Here is a 19,191-nt window from a genome sequence, read left to right on the forward strand (position 1 = left end):
GCCTTAGAAATAGATCACCTCCCTCTTCCTGCTGCACCACTTAACTCACTTGTTTCTTCAGATTTATTGATCATGTTCTTTAGCCCATTTATTGGCAAGGGGCCTCTTTGCAGTAGTTTGTATTGGCAATATTCCCAAAATGCAGCACTGCTATTTCTGCCATTCTGATCAAACAACTTTACGAGGAGTGCAACACCTTTTTTCTCAATAGCAATAGCATTTCTTACAGAAAGCTTCTATCTTCTTAACCCTTCACACTAACTTTCACTTCACAAAAGAAATCAACACGCATCATCAAATGGTAGTCAACATACTGATGTCAAAACAGGAAACATTTCACATTCTGATTGCTTACAATGCCATATTTTCACCTGGTGGCAGAAAGTGGATTTCTCTTTTTTTTTCTGCCCAGCATATTCCATGAGTGCACCAATTAATGAAAACATACCTATGATGTTTCAGCATCCTGTGATATATACAGCCCCCACTGCAGCACTTGGAATAGTGTCAGTTTAATTATAACAGCCAGGAGCTATATTGTTTAATGTTGTTATCCAAACTCACAAAGCTCTTGACCAAATTACTTCAGATTTTTACATGATACACTGATGAGTGGTGGACAGATAAAGGCCACCTATTAATATCTGCAGTTTATAAATATACGCAGGGTGGTCAGAAACAGTCTGAAAAGCTTGTAAGAGTGTTGCAGGGTAATCTGTGCTGAGAAATAATTGTTAAGAAAAAATTTGATAGGTTGAGCTGTTTCCAAGTTAATTAGCATTTAAGTTATCCAATCAGGCTGATGTGCATCCAAATACTAGCGTAGTGACAAAGACAGTTCATCAAACATTACCTTCACGTGGTTTCTTAAAATTGAACAAGAGAGCAATACAAAAAGTGGACACGGGACAATAGTAAGGATTGAATGTCAACCAAAGGCTGAGCAGTCTTCATCGCCTATGCTATGACAAAAAGTGGCACTAATTGCAACTGGTGAGCCATTTGAATTTGTGCACGCAAAGGACTGATTGGTTAACTTAAATGCTAACTAACTTGGAAACAGCACAACATATCAAAATTTTTTTCTTAACAATTATTTCCCAGTACAACCTACCCTGCAACATCCTGACAAACCTTTCAATTGTTTCTGACTACCTTGTATATAGTATATAAAGAGGAAACATTGTTAGCAAAAATCTCAAAAAGTTCTTGATTGTTATACTTCAGATTTTTACACAATACTGTAATAAACAGTCGGATATACATAGACTACACATTTTTTAAACCATAATTTACAGGTTTCCTGTTGAAATTGACCATGAGGGAAAAAAAGGCTGTGTTGTGAAAATGTACATTTCCATTTCATTTTCTTTCTCATGTCAGTTTTACCTATGATATGAGGGCAATAGAGCCATTAGAAAAATTGTTTCTCCCATGCATATTCTTAAACAAAAATTGTATACACAATACTACATTGTTTTGTTTAACAGAAAAGAGGAAAGTTGTGTTTATGGCTTATCAGCGTATGGTTAGAACACTGCTATGGAATCTGAATTGTACAAAACCTTGTAATCCTACCCATTTGCAAGTTAAAATTATGTGAAATACTGTCATTGAAGCTACTATCCTCACAGATCTAGCAGCCGGAGAGGTGTGTCTCATAGCCTGTATACCAATGTTCCCAACTGATTTAACCATTCATTTTAAGCAACTTCAGTTCCCGATCAAGCTTTCGTTTGCAGTACCAATAAACAGGACTGAAGGTCAGAGGGGATTGGGGGGTGGGGGGTGGGGGAACATACATAGAGAGGGGAAAAGGAGAGGATGGACAGAGTGGGGGGTGAGCGAAGGAGGAGGAAATGGACACAGATAAGAGGGAGGAGGAGATAGACAGACAGAGAGATGGGGGAGAAGGAGATGAGGCCATACATCCAATTCCCATACATATTTAGCAATTGTGTTTACTTAAGAGAATTATTGCATTTTGTACACTGTGAACTTGAGAAATCAGGAAAATACAAACAAGTAGTTTTTGGTACAGTTGATTTAATTTTTCTTAGATATTTCAGAAATGATTTATTTAAGATCTTAAGTAATATATTTATATTTTTTCTTTTCTTCAGAACATGGCCTTCCAAGCCGAACAGAAAATAAAATCACAAATCCTGGACACATTGGGTACTGACCAGATATTCCGTCTGCTGTCGGATCCTGAGGTGGATGTACTCATGAAGACACTGGGACTGCTCCGCAATCTTCTGTCTACCAAACCACACATTGACCTCATCATGGGAAGACATGGAAACCAGATAATGCAGGTTGTACCAGATATATTTTTCAAACTTCAGTTCCAGCAGTTGTACTGGTGTTTCCTTTGTGTTTCACTGCAGATACCTTGTGGTCATCTTATGTAGTTACACCCACCATTTCTGCTGCCTTAGACCAGTCTTTTAATTTTTACATCCTTATTATTGTTCTCTCCCACTCCCCCCAAACACATGCAGCATTTATTCATTAATTTTGGACATTATTTTACATATCAAGATGAGGCCACAAGGCTTGCCTTTACATCTAATAAGACATAGTTCATTAATTTATCATAACTGCTGGTCCTAGTTGATACAAATGATAAAAGGAATTAACAGCTGTAATGTCAAACATTGAAGTCAATTACAAATTATGTAAGTTACAAAAATAATTCATGCCATCAGCTATATTACTAGAACAGTAACTTGGAACGTTGTACCAGTTGCAGTATTAGGGCAACACAATAGAAATTCGATTTTCAGTATTTCACATAATTATTGACTGAATTTAAAAAAAAATTTTAAATGCTACCACAATCTACTCATTAAAAGATGTAATCTTATGTTAAAAGTTTGGAACAATATTACTAGTATTATAGTTAGAAACTGTGTGTTTGTCTTGAGGCAACATTAACTGATGGTGCAAAAATTCACGGACTTCATTCATCCAGTATTTGAGAATGAGACTGCTTAGTGATATGCAACAAATTTACACACACACACACACACACACACACACACACGCACACACACACAAATGATGAAAAGAAATAAAAGTTTATCACTCGCTACATTTTTGCTGTTCCTGCAGTCAAACTTCAGCATCAGACATAATGTTTTAATTCATTACTTCTTACTACTAACTGTATTCCTAACACAGTCCACAGACAGCATCCTCATAGACCACTGAATGTACCTGCAAAATTATATCATTGTCTGATGTATAGTTAAGAAGATAATACATCATGAATGTTAGATGTGTGAAAATCTGGCTTTTGAGTGAAATTTTTTACTGATTAGAAAACATCACTTTCATATGACATTTTTAAAAGCAGTTGGGAACACAGACATCTGTGTTACATGACTTACAATTGTATCTTATCTCTTCCCTCTCTGTTGTCCCTTCAGCTTCATAACAACTTCCATCTTTTCTGTCCACAGTTAAGTTTTCATCACCAGCTCACATCAGTAATCATAGTCTCCTGAAAATTTGCTATTTTTTCTGAGAGATTATCTAGGTCCAAGCCATTATGTTTGAGTTATTCAATTTCTAAATTCGACTAGCAGTGTCAGTGAGCCATATTACCTGAATTTGTGTATTTATGTGTTTTTAGGCATGTATCAGTACAGCAGTAATGTGTAAAAACTCAGGAGGTGATGCAGAATGAAACCACCTTCAAAAACGCATGCACTTTGTGTTACACAGACACACACATTGAGGGGAAAAATAAGGAAATTCCAAATGTTCTTTTAAGTACAGAAACAGGTGTTAATCAATGTGAGTCAGATCAGAACTATAGGGAGGGCGATTGAGTTGTTGGCAGCCATAAGATGTGATGAGCTCTTGTGTTCATTGAACTACATGTGGCTAAACATTGTCTTGGCACAAAAATATCCCTGTATTGAACTTTCCATGCCTTTGTTTTGGATGCTTGGCTCAGTTTAGTTAAGGTCCCACGGTGTCTCAGAATTGATTGTGTTACCTGCAGATCAAAAGACCAAAAGCAATTTACTCTGCCTCTCCGAGAGCACAGCGTACATGGCTCTTCAAGATGGAATTGTTTATTTGAATTTAACTTTCTTTGGTAATTTTGAATGCTTCTGCTTGATGGACTGTTGTTTTGATTCTGGTACAACATAAGACACCCATGTTTTGTCTCCATTGGCATTTCAACTTAGAAATTTATCATTTTCACTGCTGTTCTTCTGAACAAGATTCAAGGCACTTGTTACTCAGTTTTGTGCACATCTGTTAGCAAGTTCGTTACCTAGTTGTTAACACAGTTACCCTAATAATTTCATAAAGGACATTGCTTAAAACTTGAGAAGACCTATTATATGAAGAGAAATTCATAAAGCATCATTTTTCTTGAACTTTTACCTCAATTTTTGATGGTTTCAGTGCTGACAGACTGTTGACCACTTCACACTTCATTATCTATGTTAATTTGTACAAGTACTTCTACATACACACTCCACAAGTCTCCATATGATGCAGAATTCTTGTACACATTCTCAGTTGAAATGTAATAAATTTCCTAGAGACAGAAAATCTTCTGTTCAAAAATCAGCACAGATTTAGAAAGCTTCGCTTGTATGAAACTTAGCATGCCCTTTTCTCACACGATACCCAATGAGCTATGTATGTAGGGAAACGGGCAGATTCTGCATTCCTAATTCCTAAGGTGTTTGACGTGGTGCCCCACTGCAAACTGTCGATGAAGGTCCGAGCATACAGATTAGGCTCCCCAGATATGTGAGTGATTCAAAGACTTCTTAAGTAATAGAATCCAGTCTGTTTTCCTCAGTGGTGAGTGTTCACAAGGGTATTTTAGGAGTGCTGTAGGGAAGTGTGATATTACCATTCTTATTCTCTGTGTACATAAATGATCTGATGAGCAGGGTGAGCAGCGATTTATAGCTGTTTCCTGAAGACTGTGTAGTGCACGGGAAGGTGTCATTATCGAGGACCTGTAGGAGAATACAAATGACGTAGACAGAATTTCTAGTTGGTGTGATGAATGGCAGCTTGTGCTAAATGTAGAAAAATATAAGTTAATGCTGATGGGTAGGGAAAACAGTCCTGTAACGTTTGAATCCAGAATTAGTAGTGCACTGCTTGACATATCACACCTGTTGAATATCTAGGTGTAATGTTGCAAAGCGATATGAAGTGGAAGGCATGTCAGGTTGTTAGTAGGGAAAGCGAATGGTCAACTTCATATTATAGGGAGAATTTTGGTAAACTGTATCTCATCAATAAAGGAGACTGCATATAGAACACTAGTGTGAGCCAGCGTGGAATACTGCTAGAGTGTTTGGGATACCCAACAGGTCACATTACGGGGAGACATCAAAGCCTTATGGTGGTGGGCTGCTAAGTTTTTTACCAGTAGATCCAGTGAGCATGCAAATATTTTGAAGATGCTTCATGAACTTGAATGGGAATCGCTGGAGGGAAGACAATATTCTTTTTGCTAATCACTGTTGCGAAAATTTAGAGAACAGGCATTTGAAGCTGACCCAGAATGATTTTACTGCTGCCAGCGTACATTTTGTGTAAGGACCAAGATGACAGTATCTGTAGGGAAAAGCTCTGGGACGTGCTGAACGCAAAAGGGATAGATGAAGAGATAACACGAAAAGTCAGAAAAATGTATGAGGGAAGTGAGAGTTGTGTGAAAGTGGGGAGGGAACGTACTGCATGGTTCAAGCTGGAAAATGGGCTGCGACAGGGAAGTGCACTTTCGCCTTTATTGTTTATTATTGTTATGGATGAAATCCTACAGCAAGTATCAGATGCAATTGGAGATCATAAAATGAAAGCAGTGCTTTTTGCCGATGACCTGATGTTATGGGGAAATTGCGAGAAGGAGGTGCAAGAGCAGTTAGATGTATGGGAGGCAACGGCAGCACAATATGGAATGCATTTCTCTGCAAAGAAAAGTGAAATAATTGTCACAACAAGGAAGAAGAATAGGCCAAATGTGGATATAACTTGTGGAGGGGAAAAACTACAAGTGGTAGAGAACTTCAAGTACCTGGGAAGCATGATTGAAAGTAAGGGGGGAAACGCAATGGAAATAAATGAAAGGTGCAGAAAAGCAGGGCAGTTCTACAAATGCATTAGGGGGCTTATTTGGAGCAAGGAGGTGCCACAGAAATCCAAGGGAATTATATACCGAACCTACTTTGTCCCCATATTGGCATACGGAAGTGAGACATGGGTAATGCACAAAAGCGACAAAAGTAGAATACAGGCTAGTGAAATGAAGTTCCAGAGGAGCAGGTTGAGTGTAACAAGACGAGACAGATTGCGAAATGTGTATGTGAGGGAAAGACTAAAGGAGGAACCAGTACAGGACAGGATAGAAAAATCAAGACTGCAGTGGTATGAACACATGAAGAGAATGGATGAGGGAAGAATTCCAAAGAGGATGTTTGATCTGCAACTAGAGGGGAAGAGGCCCAGAGGAAGACCAAGAGATAGATGGGTGAAGGGAGTGAAGGAATGTGTGACAAGAAGAGGAGAGAACTGGACGAAGGTGGAAGAGGGGGAATGGTGGAAAGACAGAACACGATGGAGAGGCTTGTGTTCCCGTCAGACCCAGCCAGTGGCTGGAAACTGTCCAAGATGATGATGATGATGATGACCATGAAAATAAGATGACAGAAATTAGGGCTCATACAGAGACTTATAGACAGTTGTTTTCCCTATCTCTACAGAAAGGAAATGACTAGTAGTGGTACATGGTACCCTCTGCCATGTGCCTTATAATGGCTTGCAAAGTATGTATGTAGATGTAGATGCAGATGCAGACAACAGAGGATACCTTTTGCCACTGTTAGTGATTTCCTATTCCACTTGCAAATAGAGTGAGGGGAAATGATTGTCTATATGCCTCCGTAATGTCTCTTATCATGTCTTAGGGCTCCTTGTGTGAACTATATGTTGGCAGTAGAATTGTTATGTAGTCAGCTTAAAATGCCAGTTCTCTAAATTTTCTTAATAATGCTCCTCAAAAATAACATTGCTTTCCCTCCAGGGCTTCCCATTTGAGTTCATGAAGCATCTCCGTAATACTCGCATGTTGATGGAACCTCCCAGTAAGAAACAAAACAAGTGGCTCGCCTCTGAATTGCTTTGATGTCCTCCTTTAATCTGACCTGATACGGATCCTAAGAACTTGATCAGTGCTCTAGAATTGATTGCACTAGTGTTCTGTAAGTGGTCTCCTTTATAGATGAGCTACACTTTCATACAATTCTTCCTATAATGCTAGTCAACCATACACCTCCCCTACTACCAGCCTTACATGCTCGTTCAGTTTCAAGTCACTTTAAAAAGTGTTGCACCTAGATATTTAACTGACATAACTATGCCCAGTAACACATCTTCAATCCTGTATTCTAACAGTATGGGATTGTTTACCCTACTCATCAGCATTAACTTACATTTTTCTACATTGAGAGCAAGTTGCTGTTTTCATCACACCAACTAAATTTTTTTAAAAGTAATCTTGTCACCTCCTACAGTCATTCAATAAAGATACTTTCTGTACACCACAGTGTCATCAGCAAACACCTGCAGATTGGTGTCTGTCTGTCAGGTCGTGTCTGTACGCAGAGAATAAGAACAGTCCTGTCACACTTTTCCTAGGGCACTTCTGATAATATCCTTGTGTTAGATGACCCATGGATTGTCACCTGTGGAGAGTGAAATAAGATGTCAGAAAGGCAGTAGATTTGTTTAATTAACTTCTTTATTCTAATTAACGTCTTTATTCTAATTAACTTCTTTATTCCCGACCTCGTCCATAGTACATGGAACACGTTGTTGGATGTGTCCAGCTGTCTCTCATGCAAGACAATAGCTGTCCAGCATTCTCATTGATGACAGCACAAAGAGCGGGCCTGAGTGTGGCGTCACTTGAACGTTGCTGTCAACGACATCTCCAGCTGTGACTGTGATGACAGCACAGCAGCGCCACTGGCAATGCTGCGGAGGTGGCCATGACCTCCCCCCAGTGAGCGTATGCTTCCTGCTCTGGCAATGGCTGGTCTCATGACTCAGGGCAGGCTGCCCCACCCCTTGGGCGAACAGTGGACCTCGTACTGTCTTCCAGGATGTCACTCTGGGTATCACAGGCTAGTGATGTAGGCTGTGATATGGAGACGAGAATATTTTAGTACAAGAATGCCTGAATACATAAACACTCCAGACTGTGTTCATTTAGAGCTTAAGGCATGTGCTCTAAACACTTCCATGGTGGCAGTTGAGGAATGGCTTCCATCCTTCTGCAGCCTGCAAGCTTTTGCTATACCATGTCCAGCTGTCTCTGCATCGCAGTGCCTGTCGGCCGCGTTTTGCTTCGCAATGCATAACACCCTTGCCTGCCTGTGGCAGGCTTTGTTGCAACTCAGTTCTGCCCTGGTGTACCTTTTGACCGAATATGATTGATACTCTATATTTGAGTCCGATGAACACTTGTAGCAAATGACAGTGTACTGGTATTACTTGCATAAGAAGTCTTTGAGCCACTTACGTATCTGAGAACCTAATCTGTACGCTCAAATTTACATTAACAGTCTGCAGTGGGCACCATGTCAAACCCTTCCTGAATGCGTAATAATATTTAATCTACCTATTGCCCTTCATCAGTGGTTCGTTAGATATCATGTGAGAAAAGAGCAAGTGAGTGATGCTTTCTAAGTCTGCTGATTTGTGGACAGAAGTTTTTCTGTCTCAAAGAAATTTATTGTATTTGAACTCAGAAAATGTTCAAGAATTATGCAGCAAACTGATGTTAAGGATGTTGGTCTGTAATTTCATGGGTCTGTTCTTGTACTCTTCTGATATACAGGAGCCAACTACTCTTTTTTAGGAGTCACTTGGGACTTTGTGCTGGGTGAGAGATTCATGATAAAATGCAAGTGCAGCCAAATGAGAGTGAAGCAAACAAACAAGACTTTTTTTTTCGATAATAAGAAGTGCAAGTGCAGGTCATTTTTCTACAATGCTCCCTGCTTTCAAAACACATTTCATCCAATAACTAAGTAACAAAGATATGGTGTCCTTGTAGAATGAAGTCGGCATGTCTGTAGCCAGTTGCACATATAGCCTTCAATCCCAATGTCATCATTATACCTTTAATCTCCCACATCTTCTTTCAGTAACCAAGGACATAAAAACCACAGGGAAATAGGTCTAGGCTGTATGAAGGGTGTTCAAGTGTTTTCCAGCTGAATTGCGCCAATTTTTGTTTGGTCAGGGCTACTTTATAAAGTTATGCATTGCCTTCCAGAATAATTACTTCTCTCATCAGTAAGTCACGTCATCTGTGGCGACATGAATGTCTAGCATTCGTAGTATACAGCACCACATGTAGAAAATTGATCTGCAAAAACACACACCAGTAAAAAAAAAGTAAGTTGCCATATGGTTTGGCCTCCCATTTCTTTCTCCACTTCCGGCTTGCTTCATTTCATTGGAGAATGTAATAATGAAACCACATACTGTCACAGGTGGTAATGTGAGCCAGAAACAAGTTTGCCTCCATTCCTCTGGGATCTTATTTGTTGATTGTCCTTGATTTGTGGCTTAGAAAAGCATTTCTCAACCATCATGTCATGACACATTGGCATATTGTGAATGCATGTCAGGTGTGTTGCAAGATTTTTAATGTATTCTAATCTTCCACAGATAAAATATCTAGAACATAAAAAATTTATCACCAAATTGTTTCTTGGAGTAATAGACCTGGAAAATTTGTATCTCATAGTTGTTACATAATGAAAAAATGTGTTGTATGTACTTTGTGTGTTTGTTTTTTTATCTGAAAAAAATCCACATCTAGGAGTGTCACAAAAGTTTGAAATGTACTTTGGTGTGCCTCAAAAGAAAAAAGGGTTAAAAATGCGAGATTAGACCGTATTAAAAGTTCAGCTGTTATGATACTTCGAGTAGCTTCATTATTCTTCAAGATTTTAATGTGTTCTCTGATTTTTTCAGTAGCTGGTTGCAAATCTTCTTGATTATCACAGAAATATGTAAATTATAATTTTTTGACTCTGCTCTGGGTGGTTTCAGAGAATATCAAAATGTTTTACCAGTAAATAGGTAACAATGATATGGGGTCCTTGTAGAATGAAGTCAGTCATGTCTGTAGCCAGTTGGGCATATAGCCTTCAATCCCAGTGTGTCATCATTGAACCTTTGATCTCCCACATCTTCTTTCAGTGACCAAGAGCCAACCACAGCTGTGATGCTGCAATTGTGAACTGATGAAGATTGCAATGGATGCATCAAAATGATTTATTAATCACAGCTAGTTTGTGACTTTATAGTTACATCTCCAGGTAACAAACTGTTGACCTAAAGAAGGTACAATAACTGTAATTATAACTATCTTAACAAAACACAGAATTGATAAAATTCTGACTGAAATGTGAAATATACAGCTCTTTCAGTTTATAATGTCCTTAGAACTCCCTAAGGGCAAATAATAGAAGTTCTTTAAGGATTAAAGGAGACCACTCACTGAAAAGCACACACACAAGGAAGAAAATTTGCTAGCTTTCTGATTTTAACCTTTGATGAGCTAGAGTAAAACAACAACAACAACAACACACACACACACACACACACGACACTTAACTTCATGTTTAAAATTTTTGAAACCTGCCAAAGAGAGACATAGTTTAATAGACACTGATGTCATAATTGATGAGATTGCATTGCTTTTCATAGTTATCGAATTATAAAAAGATTGATAGTCATGTTACACATGGTGTTCAGAGTAATCAGTCCAAAAACTATTACTCCACTCCATCTTAAATGAAAGCGGGTCCAAGATTCGACTCAACACAACCATTATGTCTACACAACTCTACAAAGACTCTTCTGTTCCATATCTAAAACAACACTGCTGACTCCACGTCTAATCGAACACTTTTTTACTCCAGCTTACATGAAAGACTAATTTGCACAAATACTGACTAAAGACAACATGATACAAATCTTTTTAAAAGGTAGCACAACTCTTTGGTGCATAGTACAAATGATACCTTTTTACAAAATTATCAAGTTCTTTTCTGAGATTTATGAAATATTGTAACAGTTTTTATTTTTTATTGACCATGTCGGATTTTCATAATCAAGTGTTGCAAAATGTGAAATACTTGTCAAAGCAAGAAACAAATGAAATTTATAGGATAATTAATTTTTTTAAAGTCTAAGATTAAAATGGATTTCAAAATATTACACAAAATCTGGAAAAGAATGACATTTCAAATAAATCTTACCAAACAATCCGTCAATCCCAAAGGCTCCCATTTTGAACATTAGATTTGCAATTTTCAGAATAACATTTTGAAAAATGAATGGACCTGTAGAGTCCATTAATCAGAATATTTATCACAATTTACTATTGGACAGAGGTCCCTCTCTGCAACTGCATCTACATCTACATCAATACTCTGCAAATCACATTTAAGTGCCTGGCAGAGGGTTCACCAAACTGTCTTCTCCATAACATTTTCTGTGTGTTCCTTCCAATTTAAGTTTTTCGTAATTGTAATTCCTAGGTATATAGTTGAATTTATGGTTTTTTGATTTGACTGATTTATCGTGTAACCGAAGTTTAACGGATTCCTTTTAGCACTCATATGGATAAAGTCACACTTTTCTTTATCTAGGGTCAGCTGCCAATTGTCACACCATTTGGATATCTTTAATGTCTATGGTACAGATTTGTTAAACACTGTTTCTATCCTCTTTCTATGACTTAACTTTTGACTTGTTTTTGTAATACTGTGTCATGTTAATTTAATATCTGTGTGGTAGATGTAAACTATCCTTACAAAGCCTACTGAGAAAGTTTCAAGAACATGTTTTAAATGATGACTCTGGGAATATATTACAACCCACTACACATTGCTAACATAGGGATTGTGAGGAAGATTAGATTAATTACAGCATACACAAAGACATTTAAACAATTATTCAGCCCACTCTCCATACACGAATGGAATGAGAAGAAACTCCAGTAACTAGTACTGTGGGACATTCCCTGTGCCATGCACTTCACAGTGGCTTGCAGAGTATAGATGTAGATGTAGATAGATGCTTCTCATGTTGGCTTGCTGGCTCTTTGCCTGCTGTTTCAGTTCTCCTAGTTTCAGTACATGTTCCTATGTGCAGTCTTCCTAGGATGGGGTGTGCTTATTCTGTCTATGCGACACCAGTGTAGCTGGCTGCTGCCTGAGAAGACATTCCACATATGTCTGATAAACTTGTTGTTGGGGGGGGGGGGGGGGGGGGGGACCTGTTTTTTTACACGTTTGGGATGCTGGTTTTTACCTAAAGATGTGACTACAATGTCACAAAACCAGTCGTGATTGATAAATCAATTTTGACCCAGCTGTTGAGGTTTTCATCAATTAAGATTTTGCAAGTACTTCACATTTTTCGGTATTATTCAAGCTACACCTACCATTTCATCTTTGAAACAAACACTCCATGAGCCACTCTTGTAGTTGAGGCCTTAAAAAATTAGCATTTGTGTTAAATGCGAATATATATGCAAATTCTGCCTCAGAATACAAAAGTACGAATTTACACAATGCTATTTCATAGCAAATTATATCCAAATTAACTATTTTATCAGAGATAATTTGAACTGACTTCACAACATCTGGCAAAGCCAAATTTGAAAAGAGAATATATGTAAAATGTGTTTACAGAATACAGATTGCAGCTATGCTTGAATGCAGTAATGTATTGCTGCAGTTTTACATTAAGCTCTGGTCCCACATCAAACAGTGGATGGCTGACTGGTCTGTATAAGATACACATCATATGTGGCAACGTAGAACTCAGCCGTGGGGCTTAACATCTTATAACAAGGGACTTGTGTGTTTTCTGGCTAAAGTTGGTATTATGGAAAACTGCAGACACTGTTATGTGGTAGCTTTGTGTGCAGTGTGTTTTGAAATACAGTTGCATAAGATACTGATAGAGCTTGGGCTTGAGCTACCTCACTTACACTATTGCCAACTTGAGCCAGCAACTGTGTGGTAGTTGTTAACAAATACTTTGTGCACTCAGCTTTGCATTGTGTGTAGCTCATTTTATTTTCTTATTGTGCAGTGAGCAAAGAGGCTAATCCTAGTCCACCACAGGCTTAGATTACGATACCAGAAGGAGTTGTTGATCTGTGTATGAATTCTGCTTTCACAGAAACATAGTACATGGGTATAGGCTGGATGGCGAGAAGCAAGTAGGTCTTTTGTGCTGCCTCCTGCCCCTGCACTGCTTCTCACCTACAGGGCAGTCAAAGGGTCTCATTTATTTACTTTCACAGCCCCCTGCTACATTGTAATACCTGCACGATAGTGACCATGCTGAGAGGCATCCAGTAAAACATGAATAGAGTTGTTTTCAGTTGTACTTCACTCTATGTACCTAGTCAGTTCTACCCATAGCATTGTCAAGTAGGGGTTGCACAGCTCACAGAAGGGCTAATGCTAATCAGGGCTTATATGCTGCATGTTCAAAATAAGTGTTTTTAGATTTCATGGTTATTGGAATGGGTGGTGGTAAAAGGAAGATACATAATACTGAGAAACATTTTCATGAGAAAATCTTTCTGTTCACCAGCAAGAAACTGTTATTGCTTCTCAAAAGAAACAAATCACTTGCTGAAAACTTAAACACAGAGAGGTCCAAAAAATGTATCCACTGTTTAAAAGTCCATAACTTGCATACTGATTGGCAGAGTTGTCTCATTTTTGGTGAAAGTGTGGCTTTAAGTCCAACTTAAAGAAATCATTGTAGGTGTTCAAAATGGTAACCATTAACATCCACACACAAACGATGCCGCCGAACTGCAGCATGAACTACTGACTGCAACGTGTTCAGTTGGATATTTGCACATGAATGTACGATGGATTCTCGAAGTTCATCCAATGTGTGTGGCTTTTGTCGATAAACGACGTCCTTTAGAGTTCCCCACAGGTAAAAGTCCAGAGGAGTTCGGCCTGGGGAACATGGTGGATACTCCACTGCACCTCTATGGCCTATCCATCTTACTGGTAGATTTTCATCGAGATACGCCCTAACACGATTTTGGTAGTTGGCTGGGGCACCATCTTGTTGAAAGTAAACTCTTCCGTCTCCATACAAGTCTCGGATGGCAGGTAAAATGGATGTCTGTAGCTTCTGAAGGTACACCTCACCGGTAACTGTGCCGTCAAAGAAGAATGGCCCAATTAAGCCCCGGTAAGACAACCCACACCACAAATTCACGGCTTTGTCTACATGGACGTTCAGATTTTCAGCAGTCCAGTAGATGCAATTGTGGCGATTTACTGTACCATTGAGTTTGAACTGTGTCTCATCAGACCACACAATCATCTCTGCAAACTCTTCATCGTTGCACACCATGTTAGTAAACCACTCGCAGTACTCCATTCTACGATCTGGGTCATCCTCATTCATTGTGTGTAGCAATCGTGGGATGTAGCACTTCCACTTTGCTGTCTTCAAAATTCACTGAACATTTGAGTGACTCACTCCAGTTTCACGGGCACACTGTCTCACAGACTTCTGTGGTGAGCGAGTGAATTGTTGTAACACACAACGGGAGTTAGCTGGACTTGTTACTGTTACAGGTCATCCAGATCGTTGTTTGTGTACATCTTCAACACAACATTCGGCTTCAAATTTGTCTCGAATGCGACAAATCGTTAAACGTGTCTGTGGCTCTGTTTGATACTCATTTCACCATTGCTGTGGAACCTCCTTAATGTTTTCGTACTTAAAATACCACTTCAAAACTGACTTCCTTTCGTGGAATGTAAGCCTTGCGCCAGCCATGTTTACTTGAGTAACTAGGTGCAACTAAGAACAATACACTGACTATCTGGCTACTGTCATCTGACAAAATGAAACAACGCAATACAACGCTTGTGTGACAATTGCCAGAACTACAGACTATTACACTACCAAAGATGAGACAACTCCATCAGTTAATTTGCCAATTATGGACTTTTAAACAGTGGATACATTTTTTTGGACCCCTCTGTAGAGCCAAAAGGAGAAAACAAGCTAAGACTATCTTGCAAATAAATTAAAATAAAAATAAAATAATCCCTGTTGAAGGTTTAGCAGAAGCAGATATTTCTTTCAGAAAGCTGTTATCATAGAAAATAAAAAGTATTTATGTCATTTTATTATTTTATATCCAGTAACAATTCTACGACAAAAAAAGGAAAAAAACAATTTCATCTTCAGCCATGTAGCTGGGCAGACTTTTATACTGTGTATCTAATCATAAAAAATGCTTATTACACCAAAAAATTGATGCTAATTTTACCAAAAATAGATGACACATTTTCAAGCCCCTACTAACTAACATTATTGTACATGAAAGACTTAGCCACATCCTCATGTCTTCATGTGTCTCACTGTTTGTGATCATTACACTTTCATGCCATGGAGATCAGAGCTAAGAGTTCCAGCAGTTAAACATGAGAGCAAAAAGCTTCTGCATCAGGAAAATTTTAAAGGCACACATTTTTCAACATAAGCATATTTATGTAATTATTAACCAGCTTGCAGTGTTGAGAGAGAGAAAGAGAAAGAGAAGGAGAGAGAGAGAGAGAGAGAGAGAGAGAGAGAGAGAGAGAGGTGGGTCAGAGGTGGGACAGTTTTGAAGACCAGTTCTCAGATGCTGTATTATCTACAATTGGACCCCTGCTAGCAAAATATTGAGGTTTACAAAGTAACCTTCAAGTTGGTTACTGCTTTATTTCACATAAAATAGCCAATGAAAAGACCTTTGAACGTTTGTTTAGTTTGTGTGTAATATGAGAATGGGTAGTGACTCAACATACAGAGAATGTGTTGAGCAGCAGGTAGAGACATAAAAAGTTGCTCAGGTGCTAGTAGAACATGCACACTGGGGGTTCTGTACAAATATAATTATGTATATAGACAGTTCATCAGTTCCCAGAATTGAGAATCTTGACAATTTTTGCCTTTTATCATAATTTGATGCTGGTAAGATGTCGGTCCCAGGGATTCCCAGACTTTCAGGAATGTTTTAATTTCAAGTTTAACGATGGATAACAAATTAATTTTTTTGTGTGATGTACTCATAGTTACAAATTATCAGTTTTCTGATTTTTTTTTCCTTTACTTGTACAGTGAAACCTTGCTTCTTTCTGAATTTCATGATTCTATGTCAGTGGGAAGTATTCTATATGTTTTAATGACTGAGTTCGGGAGTATCAAAATATGAGACATTAATGGCCATATCTTTTGATTGTATTGATCCAGAAGCCTAACTTTTTTACATGAATGATGGACTATAGGCCTCAGTATTTGATGTAAATTTCAACTTGATACGTCATATGGCTACCTGTTCCCGAGGAAAAGGTGGCTTAATGGACAGGCGGATGGATGAACAGACAGTCTGAAAAGTCCTTTTTTAAAATTTTGTGTGTGATATAATTACAAATTAACAATTTTAGATTTTTTTTCCTTTGGCTGTGCTGTGAAACCTTGCTTCTTGCCAAATTTCATGACCCTAGGTCAACAGGAAGTACCCTGTGGGCTTTGATGAGTGAGTTTTTGAGTATCAAAATAGGCAATCTAAGTGACCATATCTTATGATAGCACTGACTTAGAAGCTTACATTTTTTGCACTGCCAAGGGTCTGAAGACCTTAATATGTGACGTAAATTTCAACTTGATAAGTCTATCTGTTTCGCAGAAAAATGTTTTTGACAGTCAGACAGATAAACAGATCGACAACGAAGTGATGCTTTAGAGTTCCGTTTGTACTGAATGAGATATAAAGCCTAAAAAGTTGTTGAACATTTAACTCGGCTCTTATACTTGCTTTCCTCATCAGGGACTCTATGTAAAGCATGTGCATGATACTCATATACAGATGTTGCTGAGGGAGCTGCTATCTTACATTTGGTATGAATTATTACACCATTTCAGACTGCAATCTTTTGTATTCCACAGCTCAGTTCTCACTTCATTACAGCATTTGCTCCTTAAAAACCAAAATTAAAATGTAGACCTGGTTGTTGTTGTTGTGGTCTTCAGTCCTGAGACTGGTTTGATGCAGCTCTCCATGCTACTCTATCCTGTGCAAGCTTTTTCATCTCCCAGTACCTACTGCGTGGACCTGGTAACATTTATTAAATATATTTTTGTGAAATGGGTGAACATATAATTTGGAACTACTTAAAATAGTGTATTTTTTAGCCACTGTTTACATTCTTTATATATCCTGGAAAACTGAAAATACACTCCTGGAAATGGAAAAAAGAACACATTGACACCGGTGTGTCAGACCCACCATACTTGCTCCGGACACTGCGAGAGGGCTGTACAAGCAATGATCACATGCACGGCACAGCGGACACACCAGGAACCGCGGTGTTGGCCGTCGAATGGCGCTAGCTGCGCAGCATTTGTGCACCGCCGCCGTCAGTGTCAGCCAGTTTGCCGTGGCATACGGAGCTCCATCGCAGTCTTTAACACTGGTAGCATGCCGCGACAGCGTGGACGTGAACCGTATGTGCAGTTGACGGACTTTGAGCGAGGGCGTATAGTGGGCATCGCGGGAGGCCGGGTGGACGTACCGCCGAATTGCTCAACATGTGGGGCGTGAGGTCTCCACAGTACATCGATGTTGTCGCCAGTGGTCGGCGGAAGGTGCACGTGCCCGTCGACCTGGGACCGGACCGCAGCGACGCACGGATGCACGCCAAGACCGTAGGATCCTACGCAGTGCCGTAGGGGACCGCACCGCCACTTCCCAGCAAATTAGGGACACTGTTGCTCCTGGGGTATCGGCGAGGACCATTCGCAACCGTCTCCATGAAGCTGGGCTACGGTCCCGCACACCGTTAGGCCGTCTTCCGCTCACGCCCCAACATCGTGCAGCCCGCCTCCAGTGGTGTCGCGACAGGCGTGAATGGAGGGACGAATGGAGACGTGTCGTCTTCAGCGATGAGAGTCGCTTCTGCCTTGGTGCCAATGATGGTCGTATGCGTGTCTGGCGCCATGCAGGTGAGCGCCACAATCAGGACTGCATACGACCGAGGCACACAGGGCCAACACCCAGCATCATGGTGTGGGGAGCGATCTCCTACACTGGCCGTACACCACTGGTGATCGTCGAGGGGACACTGAATAGTGCACGGTACATCCAAACCGTCATCGAACCCATCGTTCTACCATTCCTAGACCGGCAAGGGAACTTGCTGTTCCAACAGGACAATGCACGTCCGCATGTACCCCGTGCCACCCAACGTGCTCTAGAAGGTGTAAGTCAACTACCCTGGACAGCAAGATCTCCGGATCTGTCCCCCATTGAGCATGTTTGGGACTGGATGAAGCGTCGTCTCACGCGGTCTGCACGTCCAGCACGAACGCTGGTCCAACTGAGGCGCCAGGTGGAAATGGCATGGCAAGCCGTTCCACAGGACTACATCCAGCATCTCTACGATCGTCTCCATGGGAGAATAGCAGCCTGCATTGCTGTGAAAGGTGTATATACACTGTACTAGTGCCGACATTGTGCATGCTCTGTTGCCTGTGTCTATGTGCCTGTGGTTCTGTCAGTGTGATCATGTGATGTATCTGACCCCAGGAATGTGTCAATAAAGTTTCCCCTTCCTGGGACAATGAATTCACGGTGTTCTTATTTCAATTTCCAGGAGTGTAAATATTATGGGAATTACCTGTATCAGTTGCCTCAATACATGTCACATATTCATTCTCTTTCAACTAATCTTCTGTTTTTTGTGTCAACTATAAAATGAGAATTATTTAAAAAAAGGTGTGTTAGTATGTGTTTGGAAGTGCTTGTGACAATAAATGACCACTGAATATTGTACCTTAATCAAATATCATTATTCAGTAATTTTGAGTCATAGGTTGGAATTTGAGAACCATTGGCTGTAAACTCGGCCACTTTCATTTTGTAGTTTTTTGTTGCTGGTAGGACAGAGATGTATGCTCTGTTGTCTACCAAAAACAGTAGCCCTTGAGGTATAATCTTTGACATACAGTCAATATTGGCAACGTGTAACAACATTTGTGGCAAAACACCTGGCCACCATTGTGTCTGCCTCATCT

At 39.7% G+C, this 19,191-nt stretch overlaps 1 protein-coding gene across 1 annotated transcript in view; it reads left to right on the forward strand.

Moving 5' to 3' along the window:
- The window catches only part of LOC124605412 (armadillo repeat-containing protein 8-like), a 131,447-nt gene that overhangs the window by 63,256 nt on the left and 49,000 nt on the right, over positions 1-19,191 (forward strand). The window contains exon 10 of the mRNA XM_047137064.1: positions 2,124-2,318. Within this exon, the coding sequence (XP_046993020.1) occupies positions 2,124-2,318 (195 nt within the window). The remainder of the gene's footprint in view (positions 1-2,123; positions 2,319-19,191) is intronic.

This window comes from Schistocerca americana, chromosome 3 (assembly GCF_021461395.2).
Source record: "Schistocerca americana isolate TAMUIC-IGC-003095 chromosome 3, iqSchAmer2.1, whole genome shotgun sequence".
In the NCBI taxonomy this organism is placed as follows: Eukaryota; Metazoa; Arthropoda; class Insecta; order Orthoptera; family Acrididae; genus Schistocerca; species Schistocerca americana.